Source organism: Ixodes scapularis, unplaced genomic scaffold (assembly GCF_016920785.2).
Source record: "Ixodes scapularis isolate PalLabHiFi unplaced genomic scaffold, ASM1692078v2 PGA_scaffold8__174_contigs__length_109621045, whole genome shotgun sequence".
NCBI classification, from domain to species: domain Eukaryota; kingdom Metazoa; phylum Arthropoda; class Arachnida; order Ixodida; family Ixodidae; genus Ixodes; species Ixodes scapularis.
The window spans coordinates 36,339,643-36,360,760 of record NW_024609883.1 but is presented as its reverse complement, the minus strand read 5'-3'; the positions used below and the strand labels follow the sequence as shown (position 1 = coordinate 36,360,760).

Below are 21,118 nucleotides of genomic sequence, written 5' to 3'. Positions count from 1 at the left end.
TACCTCCTCTCCTTCTCCCCTTCCTCTCCTCCTCTCCCTCTTTCTCCCCGCGCGGTGCACTATGGGAAATAACCCATAATGCATTGGGAGAAGAGCGTGTTGGTTTAAGTCATAGATGAAGAAAGCATAAAACAATTAAAACAGGGACAACACAACCACATCTTTCATTTGAAAGATGCGGTTGTGTTGTCCCTGTTTTAATTGTTTTATTCTTTCTTCATCCGTGCCATAATGCTGCGCGCGGGACTTTCGTGACGTCCCACGGGACATCGCGAGTGACGTCAGGAGGGTCCCGCGCGGTGCATTGTGGGATATTTCCCATAATGCACCACGCGGTTACGCCAATGACGACAGCGCTCAAGTCGGTAACGGGCGCCTAAGAGCTGCGCTCTAAAATCCGCAAAATAAGTCTGCAGACTTTCTAGCCTTACTGATCTTGTTATTTTTTTCACATGGCAAACGCGAGCAGTGTGGGTGAGCGTCATGATGCACAATCAAAACTCGACGCAAAAATATTGGCTTTGGTAGGTCAGGCGCACTGCAAAAAATGAAAGCTATACTCCGCGAAAACTTTTCTTGGGATTTCCGGGCACAGCTTTATTCAGCGCTCAAAATGGGAGAGGGAACGCGTGCCTGTACCTTCCACTGCATTGTCAAGAAAAGTTGTCGCGGTGTTGCCTTTAGAGGCGCAATGACGGGAACATACCTAGAAGAACTTGATGCGAGCCCAACGTTTGATTGATTCGAACGAAATGGCCCGCAAATTCTTACCTGTGTTGTTATGTTCTCGGTATTGAAACCTTGGTCGCAATCACGACAGTTGCCCAATTCACAGAGCAGCAGGGCCGCCTTTACGGGAGCCAACATCTTTATTCAGCATTCACACGTGCCAAAAAGAAATCAAGCCACATCGATCAAAATAATTGATCTGGAGACTGGTATGCTAGGCTTAGGCCAGTCCAGCTACAAGAACAACCATTCGCACAGCCTTTCGAAGGCGCGTACTTGCGGCAGTCTTTTCTCCTGCAAGCAAGGTCGGTTGAAGAGCTGTTCCTTTTAGCACCTCTGCGAACTCGAAACCACTCGCACTTATAAAAACTGATGAGCACAACAATCTTCGCTCGTTCAGCACTCCAGAGACGCGGGCAGCCATGTTTGTTAACGTTTCAAACCAAAGCGGGAGAAGCAATCTCAGTATACATTTGAAAGCAAAAATCACTCTATCTTGAATATTTGCTTCTCAAACATAAAAAATAGTAAATTAAAATACCATTATGACAACAGAGATACAAATTTGCAACCAACCTCTCATACGTCAATCATCTCTCCAGCCAATGAGACGAAAGCGTTTTGTAAGCACCGGGCGGGGTTTAGCGGGCTGCGTCCTTTACTTTCTGCACCTGAATTGCGTCTAACGCCAGAAATACTGCGTAATATTTTAGTCTTTTTCAGAAAATTACGTTTCCCATTTATGCTTCTCAAAGTACTTTTTTTTCCTTGGAGTGTCCCTTTAAGCCGGGGTCACACTGCGCATACGTCATACAAAAGACAGTCTGCAGAAAGGAGTCACATCAAGATTAGTGGTTCGAATGCCTCCTGCCAAGTTTTCTCCTTGAACTCGTTGCCATGCGGCATTCGAAGCATTCTTTTGTATGGTGTATAAGCGGTGTTACCCCCGCTTTAAGCGCTCAGTAACTGTAGGCGGAACGACTCATCTTCGTAGTTTTAATCTGAGTAAAACCCACAAGGTATTCGTAGAAGAAAGAGCGAAAAGACTTGTCTCGAAGGAATTTCGCTCATCTGCATTCGTCCCAGTTTTAGACTATTCTAGATTTTCATCACGTTTTCGAACCTATGCGGAGCGCAAGTTCGTCTGTATCCTGAGCAGGGGGTTGCTGTGACGTCAGAACGTCGAGTTCTTATTGGCTCCGACGAGAAGGACAGCGGGTAGACCTCGAGGCAGCAATCATTGAGGTCTACCCACTATCCTTCTCATCAGAGCCAATCAGAGCTCGGCGTTCTGACGTCAGTGCAACCCTTGCGGCGCAGGAAGCAGACGAACTTGCGCTCTGTGAACTTTCACGGCTTCGTCTTTAGACCGCCTGGCGCCGTCAATATATGATTCGCCCGAGAAGGCTCACGAGCGAACTTGTCGCTACAGCTTTCTGTTCTAGCCACTAGATGCCGTCGTTTTCGCATAAGTAGCGAATAAGTTGGCATCACTCAGGAAAATGAACGAAATACGTAATTTATCGTACCTCTCGGTATGAGAATCGAGCCTTTTTTCTTTAGCATTTTGGACAATTCTTTTTAGGCCGACCTGTTCTCAAAACCACATAATGGCACATAATGATCTGTTTCTCAGCGGATTTCGCAGGTGTAATTTTGTACTGTCTTGTATGTGCAATTTAGATCTGAGAAATCAAAACCACATAATGACACATAATGATCTGTTTCTCAGCGGATTTCGCAGGTGTAATTTTGTACTGTCTTGTATGCGCAAATTAGATCTGAGAAATTGCGCGAGGACGTTCTACCTAAAATTAATATGGACCAACAGAATTTATCTGTCCTAGACTTTTGTATGTGTAAAAAGTGCATGTTAGAGAGAAAAAAAGACTTCCTACGTGATACTAGATATAAGACACACCGCACAGTGCTATTAGTTCGACGAGTTTTGTCCCACATCAAAACTATAGCCTGTTGAACATCTCAATTACGCTACCAAAAATGCCTAATGAATGTAATCAATGCAATAATGCTCTTCACTTCTATGTATAGAAAGTTGTAATTTCAGGTGCTTACAAGCTGGCTTGAACAGCCCTTGTAGCACACATGCTCAAGTGCCCATCAGATACTTTTACAGCATAAAGTCCACGCTTGTACGTTCACCTTGGTAAAACAATAACTAGAATATATCTAACAATATTAATTTTTTTACCAATGATTGTTGAGTTGGAGCGACCATGTCCGTTCGGACTACCTGTGTTTTTGTGATTCATTTAGTAGTGTGTTTAATCTTGATCTTGATTTTAGTAATGCCCATTGCTGCCATTTGGCACAAACTGATTGTAATGCTAGGGGATTTTCTTACAGTTCATCAGCTGGTCACATTACCGGAGTTGGTCCTAACGTGCACGTACCCGATGTATTGCAGCATTTCGGTCTTCACGGCGCTCTTCGCGGCTGGAATAAGCGCTCACGTAAGGTTACTTTTAAAAGCTTATAGAGGAATATTTGTTCAGCAATACTGTGCAATAAACCTAATTGAAAGCCTTATAAGAAAAGCCGACATTTTGGTAAATATCGTAGGAAACATTCAGATCTCATAAAAAGGGTAACCGGTGTGATTTTTTCCCCCGTTTTTCCCCAGTGACTTCCGCGAATTGCCTAATTTAAATCAGGCGGAAAGAAAAACAAATTTTAGACTAGGGTCGTTAAATCACGAAGCTTGAACATAAACATAAAATACTACTTTAGGAACATTCTTTATTGCTTATATGAATCGTCATCCTTGCACTTCGAAATGTCATTTCACCGCCATATCACGCAGGCGTCATCATGTAGCTATTTGTTTCTGTGCATTATTTTTATTAAGAGTATTTGTTTGTGGTCACAAAGTGAGGTGTTTCTGCTTTATATTATTTTTACAACACCATGAAAATATGTTCCTATAATATTTAACGAAAAAAGGCTACATAATGAAGTTACAGGGAGTGATGCATTATATATGTTAAAAAAATAGCGGTCAAATAAAAAAAAATCGTCATTCGCGCAATTTTTTTTTTTGTTGAAGGACGATACAGCTCGTCTACTTCAACCGATCACTAAGTGGGCCAACATGAACAATCTGCGTTCGTTTTGTCAAAGGCACATTCGTTTAAAATTGATTGTCGAATTCCAGTTGGATATCAAATAGGGATTGACAATTGAGAATTGCAACTTTAGTGTGAATAAGAGAATTCGGGCTAGAGTTGCAACACAACTTTTACAGGAAAAGCGAACCCCCTCGCCCCCCCCCCCCCCCCTGCCAAAAAGCAAACAAAAACGAAGGTTTTTTCTTTCTTTTAAGGTGGTATTGCTAAAGTTACTGGATCTTGAGTATTGTATAGACATCATTATTCTGAAAATTTCATAGAACATATAATGTTCATTTACAAGCAACATAATGTAGTTGTAGCAGCGAACCGAATATAACATTCGGTGACGCTAGAATAATGCCGTTTTTTTTTTAGTATACCATGTTTCTCCGTTAAATTGGGGGTGGAGTTTTTTCTGCTAATCTTATGTGGCGACGATTTCCAGAACGAAATGTGTTTTAAAAGTGGCCTAATTACCACAGTACAGTTTGTTGGAGAATAAAAAAATAAAAAATAAAAAAAGCATTGCCTACTAAGGCAATGCTCTATTACGGCCAAACTGCAGGAGTTTTACTCCAGGAAGTACAGTCCCACCGTGGCTCTATGTAAAGTCCAATGCGCCGAAGCGCTTTGTGAATTAGGTGGATATTTGTATTTTAGGGTGCCAGATATATGAATAAAAAACTTAGAAGATGCCTCTTTCTTGCCGCTATGTGAGAAGAATAATACATTTTTACTGAATGGCGTAGTGAAGCACTTTTGCGCTGGGAATCTGAGAGGCCGAACATTTTTTGCACTTCTTTTATGTTGCAACAAAATCAAGGGGAAAACAAATGCCGTTTGCGTGCTTGATCTTGGGACGTGAAGGCCCCACACGCTCGAAAACTTCAGGTTTAAAATGAGGAAGAAACAAAGTAGACCCATGAAGCTGATTATTATTCCGGTCATATGAAAATTTCAGAACTTTCTACGCTAAACGCCATTAAAAAATAAAAAAAAAACAAAAAAAAACACAAAAAACATTGCATTACTCACCGCACATTCAAGGTAGCGAGCTGATTCACCACTCGCTCAAATGACAACTGGTTAAATTCCATTAGAAATAAGCACGTTACCGAAACAAAAGGCAACATCAACAAACACACAGCAACATAGCCCATTCGCTAATCGCATCATCAGACGACTCCGGATGAGAATAAAAATGAACGGGTGTCGCTAAGCAAAACTTCAACGTTCAGAACTCGCACTTCATCAAGAACGTGTCCCTAAATGTTTCGGGATCCACATATCTTCAAGAACTACATTGTGGACAATTGAGCGAAATGTTCAGAAAACACAGCCACCCGTTTTCCCTATCTTCTCTTGATATTCTTTGTTTTGTTCGGTTCTATACCACAACGTGGATGACCGCAAGCGGTTCATACCGTCCTCTACGCTTCCGAAATTAAGGGCAATATATACCTTATTATGAACCATATTACACACCTGTGGCTTACGTGGGTAGCACTACGTATGATGCCTTGGAATGCAATTATGTCATAATACAGTTCGTTTGTTTCGTCGATTGAATCCTACAGGTGTTCCTGGTACATACGTGCGCGGTCGAGGTGTGCCGTATCTTCAATTTTGTGGACGATAATGCTACCAGGAAGGCTCTTCTTGGAGTCTGTGGCGTGGCCTATTGCGTCAGCGCCCTCTTCTGCACTCAGGTGAAACTCTGCTTATGACATAAGCTTCGCCACAAAACAAAAATAGAAACCATACCGAGTTCTCAGCCCTGCAGAAGACAAGACTTTTAGTGTTTCTTGAAACTGTGAAATTTATTATCTCTCATCTTCACGCCATTAAAAGTGCCGAATTCTGGCTCTAATACACAGGATGTTTCAGCAACACCTGATCGCAATGTTTAATAACGCGAACGTGAAATATAAGAATAATTCCTTCGGGGTAACATTATCGATTGCGACGGAGGTTAGGTTACGAGCAGGGTTCTCTCCACAGTGGGCGCCAGTGGCTTTGCCGTCCACCTGTCTGGCTTACTGTCCACCTCTCTATTTTACCTCCGCTGGGAAAACAATATGAATTTTGGAAATGCACAACGCCCCAGATTGTTGAGTTTGGCAGACTTGTGTGGCATTACGCAAGAAAACAGTAGAATCCTTGCAAGCAAAATCAGTTGCTGCGCAGCAGAGAAAGTGACGAGAACACAAATACCCTCTCTCCCCCTAACACCCTGGATATTGTCAGATGCCCAGATGTCAAGCATTTCTGGGGAGAACCCTCGTTACGAGAGTAAAATAATTATTATCAAACTAATTGCTTAAGATGCGCTAATTAACCTTGGAAATAATAGCCTTACCCAGCCCAATCTATTTAATTATGAGTTGCCCGAGGTCACACTATGCCACAGTTGTTAGAATTCAGACAATTAAATTCTGCTCCGCGCTATTCTCTCTCAAATTGATTGTGTGAGAAGACTAAGGTACCAAAACTAAGAGAAAAAGAGCGACAGAAATCCAACCTGGAAGTGACGTTGGCATCCGCGGCAGGCGCGAACCGATCTGGCAGCGGCACGTGATCTAAGATACACGTGGTCGGAAGAAAGGCGTGCCACACTTTGGTGTTTTGTGGGGTGCACAGATTTCGGCGCTTTAGATCCTTCGTTTCGGCGTCACTGACTAAAAATAGCTCAATTTTGACATCGAGCAGTGCGGATAATAATATGGTTTTCTAACTTCTAATTGATATAGCATACTAGAATGACGGGCAACAAATCTACATGTGAAATGCGCCAGCTAGAACTAATATTTTCAAAGTAAATTAGCAGATTTTTGGCTGTTAAATTGGCAATGACTAATTTTAGTCGTCCATTGAGGTTCAATGCCGTTGATGAAATTATAAACTTTTATATTTCAAGTTTTTTTTTTTTTCAAATATACTCAGTTGTCACTGGAACACCCTGCAAACATTTAAACGCGATAACGTAAATGATTTTGATGTGCCAAAAATGTTTCGACAGTCAAGTCTAAAAGGGCCACAATGGTGCTAGATGTTTTGTTTACATAAAAAGGTATATTTTGAGTTAATAGTTTTTTTTCAGTCCCTTGACATTTGGAGGCAAATATGCTTGATGAGCCACTCTAAAAGCAAACGTCGCTTTCACGTTCGGGAAGTGATGCTCTTGCGAGGTGCCATCTTAAAAATCCTGTTTTCCTGGTCGGAATTTTCAGCTGTTTGTGTTCCGCTGACTGAGGCTTACCGGGTTTGTTTCCTGGTATAACATTTACTACTATCATGATACAGGGAAGCATAGGAATTAATATGATATAGGGCAACATAGCAGGATATAGCAAAGTTTCCAGTAATTGTTTTTGTGAAGCACGAATTGCCTTGCATTTCGTACGGTTATGAGTTGCTTGAATAACGTCGTACTGTCTGCCTCAAACGCCATCCTCGCGTGGAGAATGTTTTATTACAAATAGCTATGCCGTTGAAACCCCTATAGTTAACTGGTTGCCAGTTTAAATACGTTTTTTTATATTTTCATCATTTTTATTGAATATCGCCGATATTCTTTGCTGTTATATTTTCAAATGATTAAATGTTTTGGCTTAATCAAACGCGCACTTACAAAAAATGTTTCCCAGAGTGTCATATAGAGAAAAACCGCTTTGCCTTTGAAGCATCAAACAATGACCAGGGTGATACTACTGTCTATCCCAAAGAACATCTTGATAAAGGCAAATATAATTGAAATATCAAGGTTCTGTCTACTAAGCCACTGTGGGAGTACAGTGCTCACCAAATCTGTACGGAAGTCGTGAACTGTGTGTTTTGTCATGGCAGCTTTACCCTGGTAGAAATTATTCTGGACACACATTATCCTGGTAGAACTACGGCTTCTTGGTGTAGCACTTCAGAGTGCTTTGTTGAGTGATACGTACCAAAACCGTTGCTCCGCTGTCACAAAGATAGAGTTCCCATTAAAAAACAACATAGCTTGCGTGTTCCATATAAGTTTGCTGAGTACTGTACAACTGATGGTGTGTTTGTTCAATTGGTTGTGTCGCCTGTTTGTCAAACCTGCCGATAGTGACTGAAAACCAAATTTAACTTGACGGCTCATTATGCGGAACGGAATATTTATGACGTCATTGCATTTCCAGGGTGGCCCCTACTTTCACCAGATAATTGAACAGGGGCTTAACCGGAACCTCATGCTTACTGTGACAATGTTAGAAACCCTGGGTTTAATATGGTTCTACGGTAAGTCTGAATAAAATGTTGGAACCTTATGTTAAAGATATGTTCCACGACAGATTTGTCCTGTAGATTTCGCAGTATTTTCGGCTTTGTAAGTCAGATGGGAAAGCTTTTAGGGTAATTGTTGGCAAGAGGGGGAACGGGGGGGGGGGGGGGAGCTTGTTTTGTCATTCATTGTGAGAAACGCTAAAATATAATAGAAGTAAAAGTGATTGATATGGGTGTAACGTGTCCAGCAATGTAAACAGTTATTTTGAGTACAGACACTTGTTTATTAGTACAAACCGTTTTTAAGATGTCCGAGAGTCACTGAGAAGAGGGGTTTTATATCAACAGCGTTTTTTTTTGCTTACTATGTATTAAGCAGCCTCGGAGTAGTCCAATATAATCGTGAACAACCAAAATGGTGCTCAGTTATTCTTGCAATGTTTGGTGTTTTGTATTATATAGGAAAAATAATCAGTATTTTTATTTATTAGGTTTGAGAAGGATCTGCTTTGATGTCGAATACATGCTCAAGAAACCGGTGAGCCCTTATTGGATGATGACTTGGACCTTCACAGCACCAACGATCACGATCGTGAGTTCATGACTTAAACTGCAAGGCCCGGTCTTTACTATATTCGAAGTGTTTTAAAATGTTTTCAAGTGTTTATTGATGTCCATAAACTACGCGTTCAAATTTGTTTTCCCTCTGATATTGCGTGTGCGCGAAACGCCCTCGCTAAGATGTTTATGACGCACGAGGAACAGTAGCACAAAATAAAAACACAACACATTAGAGAACATAAATGTTTCATTCGGTTTTTTAGAAGCACGTTTACTGGAGTCGCACAAATAGTACGTTCTACAAACGCTTGAATAGTACTTGCAAATTGTTCTAAGTTTAATTGAAAATTTAACTCGCAAATATTAAACTGATTATACTTTTCACATATCCAATCATTTGTTTTAGCAAAATCGCATTGTAGTGTTTCATGTATATACATTTTTAGTTTTAATAAATTGTTTATACTATTCAATTGTGTATCTATAACTACAGCACTAAGCATATTGGTATGGTTCGACATGTAGAGACGGTCTTGTATATAAAAGAAAAGTATGAAACGCCGGGTTTCCGAGTTTATATATTCGCTCAACTTCAAAGCCTCCGTTTAAACAAAATAAAATAAAATAGTTTAGTCTTAGATTTTGGTATGCAGTATACCCTGAGACCCAGCACATGCCTCGCTACGAAAATATTACAAATAAATAATAAAAAATAACTGAATTATTTTTATTGTAAAAGTGTTTGCACTTAAAGCAATTCCAAGTCGAAAAAAAAAGCATTACAAGAACTGATCGTAGTGACGGTAACCTGTATGTCGAGATTAGTTACTCATAAAATATTCAGGCATGCCAAGAATTTACAAATAGTCAATGAGAAAAACTGTAACGCCCCCCAGCGGCTGACACGAGTTCTGGAAATTTAGTGTCAACGAAGAATTTAGTGTCAACGAAGAGCGTTTCAGGTTTCGTCCATCGTACCGCGACCAACCGCGGCAAGGCACGGATACCGCGGACCTGCTCTTCACGCTTCACCGCAGCGTACCTCACCCTAGTCTTGGTAGATTGATTCATATGTACACGTGATGCAGTTACGTGTACATATCACGTATATTCATCACTTCGTGGATCAATCCACGAAGGCCAGGGCGAGAAACGCAAACGGGTGGATTTGAGGTGGAGGACCGCGGTGTCCACCACTGAACGCGATACGATGTAAGAAACCGAAACGCAGCTCCTGTTTTGCAGATTGCCTATAGGTAAGTGGAAAGTAAATAAGTTCCTGGATTTTTGCTTGATAGGTTATCTTCACATATCAGGCCCTAGCAGTTGTTGAGGGAGACCTCATCATGGCGGACAACGAGTTTCCGCCCTGGGCGAAGATTCTGGTTGGAACACTCAGCCTCGCCTCCGTCATGGTGCTTATAGTTTTTATGGTTCGGCACCTGGTGAGAATGGTGAGACTTCTTTTTTTTTTTTTAATGCGTTCGGCGGACGCCTATTTCTACTATTGGCCTCGTGATCAACCTAGAGGTGTCGCGCTATCAACGTCATCGAAGCGGGGTTGGAAGCATGGCTGCCACATAGGCTCTCCACGCTCGCTCGCGAGACGGTGTAGATTCTTGCGTTTAGTTTGTAGCATAGGATCGGTGGGAAAATAGTTATAGCAAAAAATGGCACGTTGCTGTTCGGCGCGTCAGTGAAGATCGAACCGTATTACCAGCGTGGGGCCTAAATTTATATCATCGCTTGTGTGGATGCATATCCTGCTCTAGGCAGGCGTTGTAAAGCACGAATAACCACGACAGATGCCTGTTTCCGGGTAAACTGCACTCTTTATGTTAATTTCTTGTTTATTTTAAAAGAAATGTATCGGTTCACCTGCGTGAAAATTCAACAAAACAAGGAATTCCATCCTGAATACTTACCGGGTACTGCAGGTTGTGAAATCGCTGGTTTAATGGATTTTTCTTTGCGTAACATTTAGCGCTTGCAGTAATATAAATATTTCGCATAGAAAGACGTTGCTGCTATATTCAAGATTACCGCGCTTTTGCTAGCTTCAATGAGTAAGAAAGTTCCGATGGAGTCAATCTTTTTACTGTGCCATAGTGTGGTTAAGTTCTTCTCTGGTCCAGCTCTTTCCAATCGCGACAATGTTATACATTCCTGTCTAAATTATCATTTATTCAAACGTAGTACTCTGCAACTATAACAAACGATTCGCACTATGACACAGACAGTATCAGCCGCAGCGACACTCTTTTACTGATGAGCGCCAGCGACTCTCACCAGACTTTCCGATACCTCTGCGCCCTAACCTAACGCAATGTGGGAATGGGCAGTTCATCAATTAACCTTCAGACTTTTCGAGTGACGCTTTAATCGCGATACGTTTTTTGCCATTTAATTGGGATCTTAAGCTAAAATCGTCGTAAACTAAAAAAAAAAAGAAGTGAAAAAAAATGCCTGGTTTAATATTCTTGACGTCTTTATTTTCTTTAGGACAACCGATAAACCACATCAACATACCTGTGATTGCCATCGGGGTGATCACACTGATTAAATAATAACTTAGAACGGACTCCAGTTTAAAAGTCTTCATATTACTCTAGGCGCCAGAACGTGGAATTTGAAATGGGATTGCAATATGCCATTTATGACATAATGAGTAAAGAAAAGTGTCGTTTTAATGTATTTTATGTAATATGACTGGAGAAAATCATGTAACGGAATTATCAATTGATTAGTCAATTAAAAGGTGAAGATTAGTAGGGTTAACTGTTTAATCAACCCCGAGCTCCAATCAGCACTTAATATTTTATAAAAGCTAGGGATTGTGCGAGAGCAAAAATATGTTGAACCAGCGGTTCTACAACCACCTCACTAAGATAATGGAAACATCCGACTTAATAGTAATCGCTTTTTTTTATTTTCGCGCGTGAAAAACAATACAACTAAACCTTTAGTAAAAAAAGTCATTTGATGAGGGTTCAGCTTAGTCAGAAACGGGCTTGTGTGGTCGAGATCCATGCTTCTGAACGTGCGCTATGTAGCAGACGACGCACGGCTGTATCCACGATTTCTCATGTTTCCGATTTCGGCCACGCGGTGGCGACACATGTCGATCTCGAGGCGAATGGTCGCTGACAGGAGAACAGCAGGGCGCGTCTTTTGAATGCCCGGCCCCCTGCACTCGCTCATTGCCATCCGTCGTGCGTGCCTGCACGCTCGAGGTTCACGAGACACCAAAGTGCTTTCAAAGGTGGGAATCTCGTGCGCTGGAGGTGCGACGACTGATGGACCTCCCTGTTGTTCTCAACCTGCCAGGGACTATGAAATGTTGCGCGTGTTTTGAGACAGAGGTAACTCAAGCTCTGTCTTGAATTTACTAAACCCAGCCCTCTTCAACTTGTGGTATTTTCAAATGTGTCAAACAAACGAATAAAACGTTTTTTTTTTTTTTATCGTCCACTGTATAGGCAGGTTCAAAGGAGCGCTTTTATTGTGAAAGAGACACGTTTCTACAGGGTATTGATGCGGCTCCATTTTAGAAGCTTTGAGGAATTACTTGTGCGTTTGCCTACTCCTTTCTGGAGTTTCTTCGACATTCTTAAATAAAAAGCTAGTAGCATTTACTAGGTAGAAGTTAGTAACTGCTTGTCACATATGTTACTAGGTACCTAATAACTGTGGGTAGTAATGGTTACTAGGTCATGAAGCTGATAACTGTTCCTAGCGCCAAAGTAGAACTCGTGTATTTCTCTATTTCCAACTATAGACTCTAACTAGTAAACCGCACAGAACCGGCGATTTCACAACGCACAGTACCAGTATTATGTATGTATTCGAGTTGGTATTCCTTGTTTAGTTGAATTTTCACACTGGCTAACCAATAAATCTCTTTTAAAATAAAGAAATATTTATCATAAATAGTGCAGGTTACCCGGAATCAGGCATCTGTCGTGGTGATCCATGCTTCACAACGCCTGCCTAGAGCAGAGGACGCATCCGCACAAGCGATGATCTAAATTTAGGCCGTACGCTGGCAACACGCACGTGACGCGCTTGCTCGAATCCCTCTAATCGCAAAATCCCCTGACTGCCCATGAGTCTTTTATACTGACCATTTGAGTGCGCAAGTTTTTCGCCGTGTATCCCAGCGTCAGTGAATAGTGTTGCGAATATAGCGCTCTTTTCGCACCAATACCCTCCCTCAAGAAAGCTTTCAAACGATTCGAGGTTTTTGTCTTCTATAGTAGGAAACAAAAGTAAACACGGAAATTATTTGCGACAGTCGATACAACAACCTCCCCCACCGGATCCCAGCATCCATGTCTTCGCTTCCCCGCACAGCTGCCGCGAACCAGTTTTCTCGTCGCTTACGTTAATCGAAGATTCAAACGAATGCAGTCGCCGTTGTCGACAGGTTATTTTCTTGTCGTCACCCGCGGCGAGCGAGGGGTGTAATTGACGGTGAGTGCGACGGCGGCTGCACTCCTTTCGCGCGTTGCGCGACAGAAATGTATGCAAACTTATTACCGCATGCAGCTCGCATCTTCATTTGTGCGTAGCCCTCTGAGGAATGCTCGCGTTTCTGGGGGAAGATATAAGCAAATTCAGAAAGAGCCCGAGAATGCCAAAACATTTTTTTTTCATTCGTCCTAATGCTAGATACACTATTTGCGACACGCATCAACGGTCGCGACAGTGCACTGTCACGATCGAATACAGCTTAATCAGAATCATTCTACCACCGTGCATACACAGACCGCGAAGACGGCGTTCTCAGCGTCAAGTAGGAGCGAGGCAGCGAAGCTTCTTGAGCGGCGAAACCCCTGCCACTGAACCGGCCGAACGATCGCCGTCGAGCCGTGGATCCGGTGACGAGCGACAACTGCTCGTTGGAACTAAACTCGAAGCAGTCCACGTCCACGCACACACTTGCCCAGTCGAGCGCAGGAACGTTACCTATGTATTCCAACACGTGAACAGAAAACAGCACACGACACACGGCAAAAACGGGAGGTTCGGATCCCAGAAAGGAACGTCTCGCAAACTCCGACTGGTCCCAGACCCAAACCTGGTTGTCGTACAATGTTGCCAAACGTATTTTGCTAACGAAAGACATAACGTTTAAGGAATACAATAATAAAAAAAAAGCAAAATGAATCTTTTTTATTTATGAAACGCTTTTAACACGTGCTACGCGGCTATGTTTATCCATAGTATGTGCGTCACTAACGCTGGCCATCGGTTCTGCAGCAGACGCCGCCATCTTGTCCGCGCCTATCGAGTGGTAAATAGATAGTAAAAAGGTAATAACGGTCAGAAAACACAATGTTGGTTACAAGCAAATGTACCGAACCCGCTGGTCTTTCAGGGTTTTTAAAAGAGGCCCAAGATGCTGTATTATTTTTACAAGCCCGGTTTTCCATGGAATACCTTGGTAAAGTCACGAAAAAGAAACTAAGGCAGGATCTGGTCGAGATACTTTTTCCTGCTCCATTGTACCTCTCACTGTATAGCCAGTGTCCCGGGCAAGACGTGCTCCGTCGTGTAAAACGGATGTGCGTCCCACCGGCAGTCAAGTCCTTTTTCTTCAAGTTACATAGCGAGACATTGCCTGTCAAACCCTGGCTCAGAGACAGAGGTATCTTCGTCCCGTGGTCCGGGGATTGCCTCCTGTGTAAGACGCCGGAAAGTATCGACCATGTCTTTATTTACTGTTGGGACGCCGTGTATTTTTGGGACATCCTACAAAGGACCCTAAAAAAAGATTTTTTGCTGTCCCCGGCGACGATTCGATACTTGCCGGTCGAAAAGAGTGAGTCGGTGCCTTACGACCTTTTCATCGTCCTAGGCTTGTTTAGTATATGGAAAACCAGAATGGAATTCCGGCATGCTGACCCCGGAATTAAATCGGTGCATAAACATTTCATCGAAATTGTCAGCGAGGTCCAGTCGGTGTACTGTAGGACCCCAGAGTCTTCGCCAGAGTGGGCTCACTTGTTTGATGCGGTCAAAAATATGAAGGAACTATAGTTCGCCCGCAAGTGGTTGGGCAAAAGTGTATTTTATGACATAGCACCTTGTGCTGCAATCTGAGTTCAATAAAAAAAAAAAAAAGTAGTAAATCTTGCATTTACTAACTTCTTACTACCTGTTGCGAGTTTGATAGAGTAAATTGTTGGTGAAAGGTAGTAACATTCATGAAAAGGTAGTAACTGCTGCAGTTACTAGCTTTTACTAGCTCTTTATTTTTAAGTGTAGTTACCTTCCTTGGAGTTTTCCGAACATAAAAACAGATGACGCTGGCTGTTAGATTTCTTAGAGTTGGTTTTGATATCTTACCACGTGAATCTCTCTGATTTGCGGCCCAAATGTTGTTTTCTTAACGTGATCAGAGTTGAAAAACTAACGGAACTCTATCACTGTAAAACAGTGAAAAGGGGTGAGCATGTTCTTGAAGGTTGTTTCCAATGGCAGAGTGATATTTCTTTAATATATCCTAAGACACATAAAAATCTATTTTAGACAATACAAAAACGTCGTGCCTCAGATTTCGAACACACATGGTGTATTTTTTTATTCATGTTCAAAGGGCTACTAGCAATACACAGGGATAGTAAGAAAGAAAACGTAGGAAGCTCTGATGTGTAGTTTCGACACTTTGAACCTGATAATGCACCAATTAGCCAAAATTGCCATCTTAATGCATTTTTTAAGATGAAAAATGACAATAAAAAAATACGCTAAAAATATCGGATTCCTCCGGCATAACGCTACCCACTGAGGTGGACGTCAGATAAGGAGTTTAAAGTTATAGTTAAACTATTTACCTAAAATTCAATGCTTGACTTAATTCTTAAATATTCGCTTAAGCTGACACATTCTATTTAGAAACTTGCCCGTCGTCGATATATGCTATATCAGTTTGAATACAGATGTCAATACTTCTCTCTGCGCCATTCTATGGCGCAGCTAATCTGTAAATGTTCAGCCATGCTGAAGGTAACGCTGAAAGTGCGCAGAATGCTGAGTGCCCGAGGAGACGGCAGAGTAGGGCGCTCGTTTTCCGTGGGCACGTGACGTTGTGGGATTTTCCTTGCAGCTGCCCGTCTCGGAGAATGACACAACGCTCTGGATCAAAAACACGTAGCCATTTCTCGACCCTTATCACCACGCGTCACGGCCCAAGGAGCCGCCACGCATACAATGCGACGGCCTGTTATCAGCGGCGGAGAGCGCCGCTCGCGTGGCCAATTGCGCTTGGAACCAGACTTTTACACGTTACTAAAAAAAAAATGTAAGGAATTACATTTACAATCACCCATGGCTAAATGCAAATAATTACAGTTACAATTACAATGCCATAAAGGTATTTAGGGGTTAAAAGCGCTAAAAACGACGGCCAAATAGGAGAGACACACACCACAGAGCGCTGAAAAGCGCTCTGTGGTGTCTGTCTCTCCTACTCGTCCGTCGTTTTTAGCGCTTTTAACCCCTAAACATGTTCAACCAACAAGCCCAAATTCAAACCCTTCTCCATAAAGGTAAGTGACCGTACCTAATAAAGTAATCCGTTACTTTTGCGGCGTTACTTTCAACCGTATACTGTCCTAGGGTAAGAAGCAAGACGCAAGTGTTATTAAAGTGTTTGTCGTTGCCGCGACCCACACTTTTGCGACCTTGAGCAACATCTGGCTCTCAAAAAGTCTCATCGGACATCTTGCCTTGTTTCTATGGGGATGAGGACGATTCGTCACATGCGCACTCGTCACAGGACGATTGGTCACAGGACGATTCGTCACATAGGAACATTCGTCACAGGATGACTCGTCATGCGGGCAATTGGTCACATCGACCGAGTCTGCCCACATTCCCTGATGGGGAGTTTCATGATTTTCTACTGTCACATAAACCAATGGTTAGAAAAACTGATCTCAAATACTCATCCGCCTTTCCTCTCATTATATTACGGGTCTTCAGCAGGTTGATCTCAGTTGCTGGTTTGAACGAGTAATAATCCGACTGGCAGCCAAATCAGTAGTTTTGCCTTGCATACACCTATTTGACAAAACCAATAAGTATCGGAATTCTTTCTGCTGAATGTGTACGAGTACCCCTCGTGCAGCATCATGGCTCTACCTCACTCTGTTGCGATCACCTCTATCCTTTTGAATGCAGTCTCAGTTTCGTTCCGGACGGACCCAGTAGCTAAAACGTCTGCTATAAATTCTTTGACTTTGAGAAGTGAAACACGTGCTAATATAAAAGGTGACCCACTTTGTCATGCCGAACCAACATTCAATGTTCGGGACCGAACCAGTAGCTGAAACGTTTGTTACAAATTCTTCGCCTTTCAGAAGCCCAAGACATACTAAGATATGAGGTTAGCCACTTTGTCCGCCCGAACTAAACTGAACAATACACTTTTGGGGGGACGAACCATTGTGGGACCGGTTGGCCACGTGACGAGTCATCCTATGACGAATGTTCCTGTGTGACGAATCGTCCTGTGACCAATCGTCCTGTGACGAGTGTGCATGTGACGAATGGACCGTATCCCGGTTCTATGTGAAGATGTCCGTCGCACTAAACACCTTTTCAATCCACGTTTTTTTTTTTCTTTTTTAAATAGGTGCTATCACCTTGACGCGCGACTGAGTGGGTCGAAAACAACGCATTCGCAAGGCCTCCCGTACCCGCTCAACACCCGAAACGCCAACTATTGAGACGTTAGTTAGTTAGAACACAGCGTCCCATTGAGACGCTGTATCCTAACTACAACTCCAGCCAACTTCGCTTTTCTCTCCAGTGTAGAATATCTTTGCCCCTGAAGCTGATACAAAGAAGTCATCTTCTCTCTCTCTCTCTCTCGGCCAGAAGGAAGCAAAGAAAGGGTGAAGAGACGAAAAGAAAAGGCGCACTCAGATACGTTACACCGGATCCTGCGCACTTTGAAGTTTTTTATTTTTTTATTTTTTTATTTGTTCTTTGTTGGAAGGTAACACTTTAAACTCAGGAGTTTGCCCAATATTGTTTGCACGGGTAGTCCGGTTTTTGTGTCGGTGTGCTGCTGCTTTCCACTTCGTTGTGGGCGAGCAAGTTGACAAGTTTCGATTTGCAAAGAACAAAAACAACAGAAAAGTTTTGAGTGGTGGATTTAGGTGACGCGAAGATAGGCTTTGAGCATCTAAGGAATGCCAGGACTTGTGTTTTGTAAATGCAGATGACAGTCAGATTCCGGTTCAGCTTACCTTTACCGAAAAAAAAAATTAAGACATTTTTGTTAACATTTAAAGTTCCCTCATTTTTACTCCTCGAATGAAAACGAAAATGAAACAAATTATAATCATCCCCTTACATAAAAAGTCAATAAATTACTTTACAATTATTTTTTGAATTATATAATTATTCCCTTACAAAATTACTAATAAATCTAGGAATTACAGATAATTTTGTTACTTTTAACGGATAGTCTGCTTGGAACCCCTCGCGGTAAAATTGACCACGCACGACAAAGCTTTCGGGCGACCTGGTCCAACCAACACCACATAGACAGAAGGCCTCCGCATGCTCTCCTCTCCCTCCATGAAATGTCATCAAAGTCGGAAGGCGCTGACTCGGCTATTGGGCCCGAGCCCAACCTTCGACGCGCTGATTGGACACGAGCCCCAGCCGAACACTAGCCGAGTTAGCGCGATCCGACTGTGATGACGTTTCATAGAGGGAGAGGAGAGCATGCGGAGGCCTTCTGTTTAGGTGGTGTTGGTCCAACGCTTTGGATCCCCAGGTTGCCCATCGAGTATGGGAAAGCTAGCAACGGCGTGTTTCAGTTGCGGTACAATAAAGTCTTCATTACAATAGGTGCTACATGTGTAACGCAGGTACCGATACCGTGTAGGGGTGTGGTCCAGGCCCTGATACCCGCACGACGGATAACGTATCGACGCTTCCCTCTAACAATGGCGCTCCTAGCACATCACAAATGCTTTCACCATCATAGAATGCCACGAGGGGCGTGGGCTGTGGTAGTGTTAAACCAATATCGGTACTTTTTGGTAATATAAGAAGTGCTCTGGGGGGCGTCATCGAGACGACTTATGTTCTATTATCGACTCAAGTATCGCTGATGTTGTTTTGACGGAGACATGGCTTTCCTCAAATGTTAAGAGTTGTGAAATCTTTTGTTGCGAAAAACTTTTCAATGTTTATCATTGTGACAGGGGTGCAAGAACTGGCGGTGGGGTTCTTATAGCTGTTGCTGATTATATCGATTCCTTTTGTGTACTGCTGATTAGTGAGTTGGAAATAACCTGTACTTGTCTGTGTGTGAATCATCAGAAGATAATTTATATGGGTGTGCTATCGTCCAATCTCTATCAATACATCTCTTGTTGTCAAGTTTCATGACGTGCTTAACTCAGTTTTAGTGCACTTTCCTTCCTCGCCTATAATCCTTTAGAGCGATTTTAACTATCCATATATATCATGGAATAGCCCGCCTCCTTTCTGCCGACCATTTTCATCAGAAGCATCTGAATTTATAAATTTATGTAATGACTTCAACTTTACTCAATTAGTCACTATCCCCACGAGAGTTACCGCTAGCACAGCCACTGTGTTAGACCTCATGCTGGCAACAACTCCCGAGTTGATTTCTTCAGTCACAAATATGCAAGGTCTCAGTGATCATTCTTTACTCCATTTTCTACTTAATGTTCCAACTAAAACTACCCAGAAGAAAGGTAATACGATGCGGGACTATGGCAGAGCTGACTTCGATGCAATAAACAGGGAAATTTGTTTCTTGACGATTACTTGCCTTTTTGGGACCGCTCTGTAGATAAAAACTGGGAACTATTTAAAATGCAGGTAGTTAATCTTATGAACAAACACATTCCTTTTCGAAATATTCCAGTTTTCTCGACAACTCTTTGGTGTAATATTACGTTGAAAAGGCTGTCTAATAAAAAAATGCGAATATTTCGAACGGATAAGTTTTTCAATTCAGTCGTTAAGTGGTCTGAGTATCATGGCGCAGCCAAGGCCTATAAATGTGCCGTTGCTATTGTTAAGACCGTTTGTTTTTCAGTCACCTAGCCGTCCCTCCCAACCAATAACCCTAAACAGTTCTGAAATTTGATCAGTCATAATAAAAATCAAGCAATATCTCTGTCTAGCCCATCCGGCGAACTTGTACCCCTTGATGACTAAAAATGTTTTGAATTCTACTTTTGTTGATTTATTCCCTGATGCGTCTTTTTCTGTAATACCCTCCTTCCGACAATATTGCCGCCCGCACAGCCGAGAAGGCAACGCTTGGTCACGGTCTTCTAGAAGATTCCCGGTCATCCTCGCAGCAGACGTAACTTTCCCTCTGCTTTGTTATTCTCGAAAGTGCCAGTTCATCCTCGCCCCGAGCACGCGACGCTCGAACATTCTTTGCCGAACTTTCGAGATAGTGACGCACGGTAGATAAGCAGCTGCCCGCGACCTTGTCGAGTCAGTCCCAGTTTCGCTAGCGCTCTGTAGTGCCGCCGAACCGCCGCCCGCGTTTCTGCTACCTCGACGCTCTTTCGTTATTTATTTTTGGTTGGCACAAGTTCGCCCATTAAATCTTTATTTTCAGTTCACTGTTCGGCTTTTCGTCACCTTCATTCGTGACATTTCTGGTGGAGGTGCGGGGTAACGCATGTCCCTGCACCGTACTCCTCCGAGGGCCCGCAGTGCAAGTCCAACACAAGCCCACGAAGACCCAACGAAGACACAAGCAAGACCCCATAAAGTCGCCGCAACCAAGAGCTAACCCGGAGCTCGGATTTCTGCCAACCAAGATCAAGCAACCAACGAGGTCAACGATGGACCCCCAGTCGTCGCAGACCTCGGCCACCGCCGGACCTCGGCATACCACCTGCAGATTGACGGGCTGACGGAGAGACTAAACAAGACCATCGCCGACATGATCTCGATGTATGTGGACGTGGAACACAAGACGTGGGATGAGGTGGTGCCCTACATCACGTTTGCGTACAACACGGCGGTTCAAGGAACCACTGGGATTACACCTTTTCAGTTGGTGCACGGCTGAAAGGTGACGACGATGCTCGACGCCGTGATACCTCACGGCACCGACGAGCGACGGCACCGACGAGCGACGGCACCGACGAACGACGGCACCGACGAACGACGGCACCGACGAACGACGGCACCGACGAACGACGGCACCGACGAACGACGGCACCGACGAACGACGGCACCGACGAACGACGGCACCGACGAACGACGGCACCGACGAACGACGGCACCGACGAACGACGGCACCGACGAACGACGGCACCGACGAACGACGGCACCGACGAACGACGGTACCGACGAACGACGGTACCGACGAACGACGGTACCGACGAACGACGGCACCGACGAACGACAGCACCGACAAA

General features: G+C 43.2%; 1 protein-coding gene across 1 annotated transcript in view; it reads left to right on the top strand.

Moving 5' to 3' along the window:
* The window catches only part of LOC121833497, a 51,415-nt gene that overhangs the window by 13,672 nt on the left and 16,625 nt on the right, over positions 1 to 21,118 (top strand). Inside the window, exons 6-7 of the mRNA XM_042286831.1 lie at positions 3,097 to 3,203; positions 5,438 to 5,569. Coding sequence (XP_042142765.1) covers positions 3,097 to 3,203; positions 5,438 to 5,569 — 239 coding nt within the window. The remainder of the gene's footprint in view (positions 1 to 3,096; positions 3,204 to 5,437; positions 5,570 to 21,118) is intronic.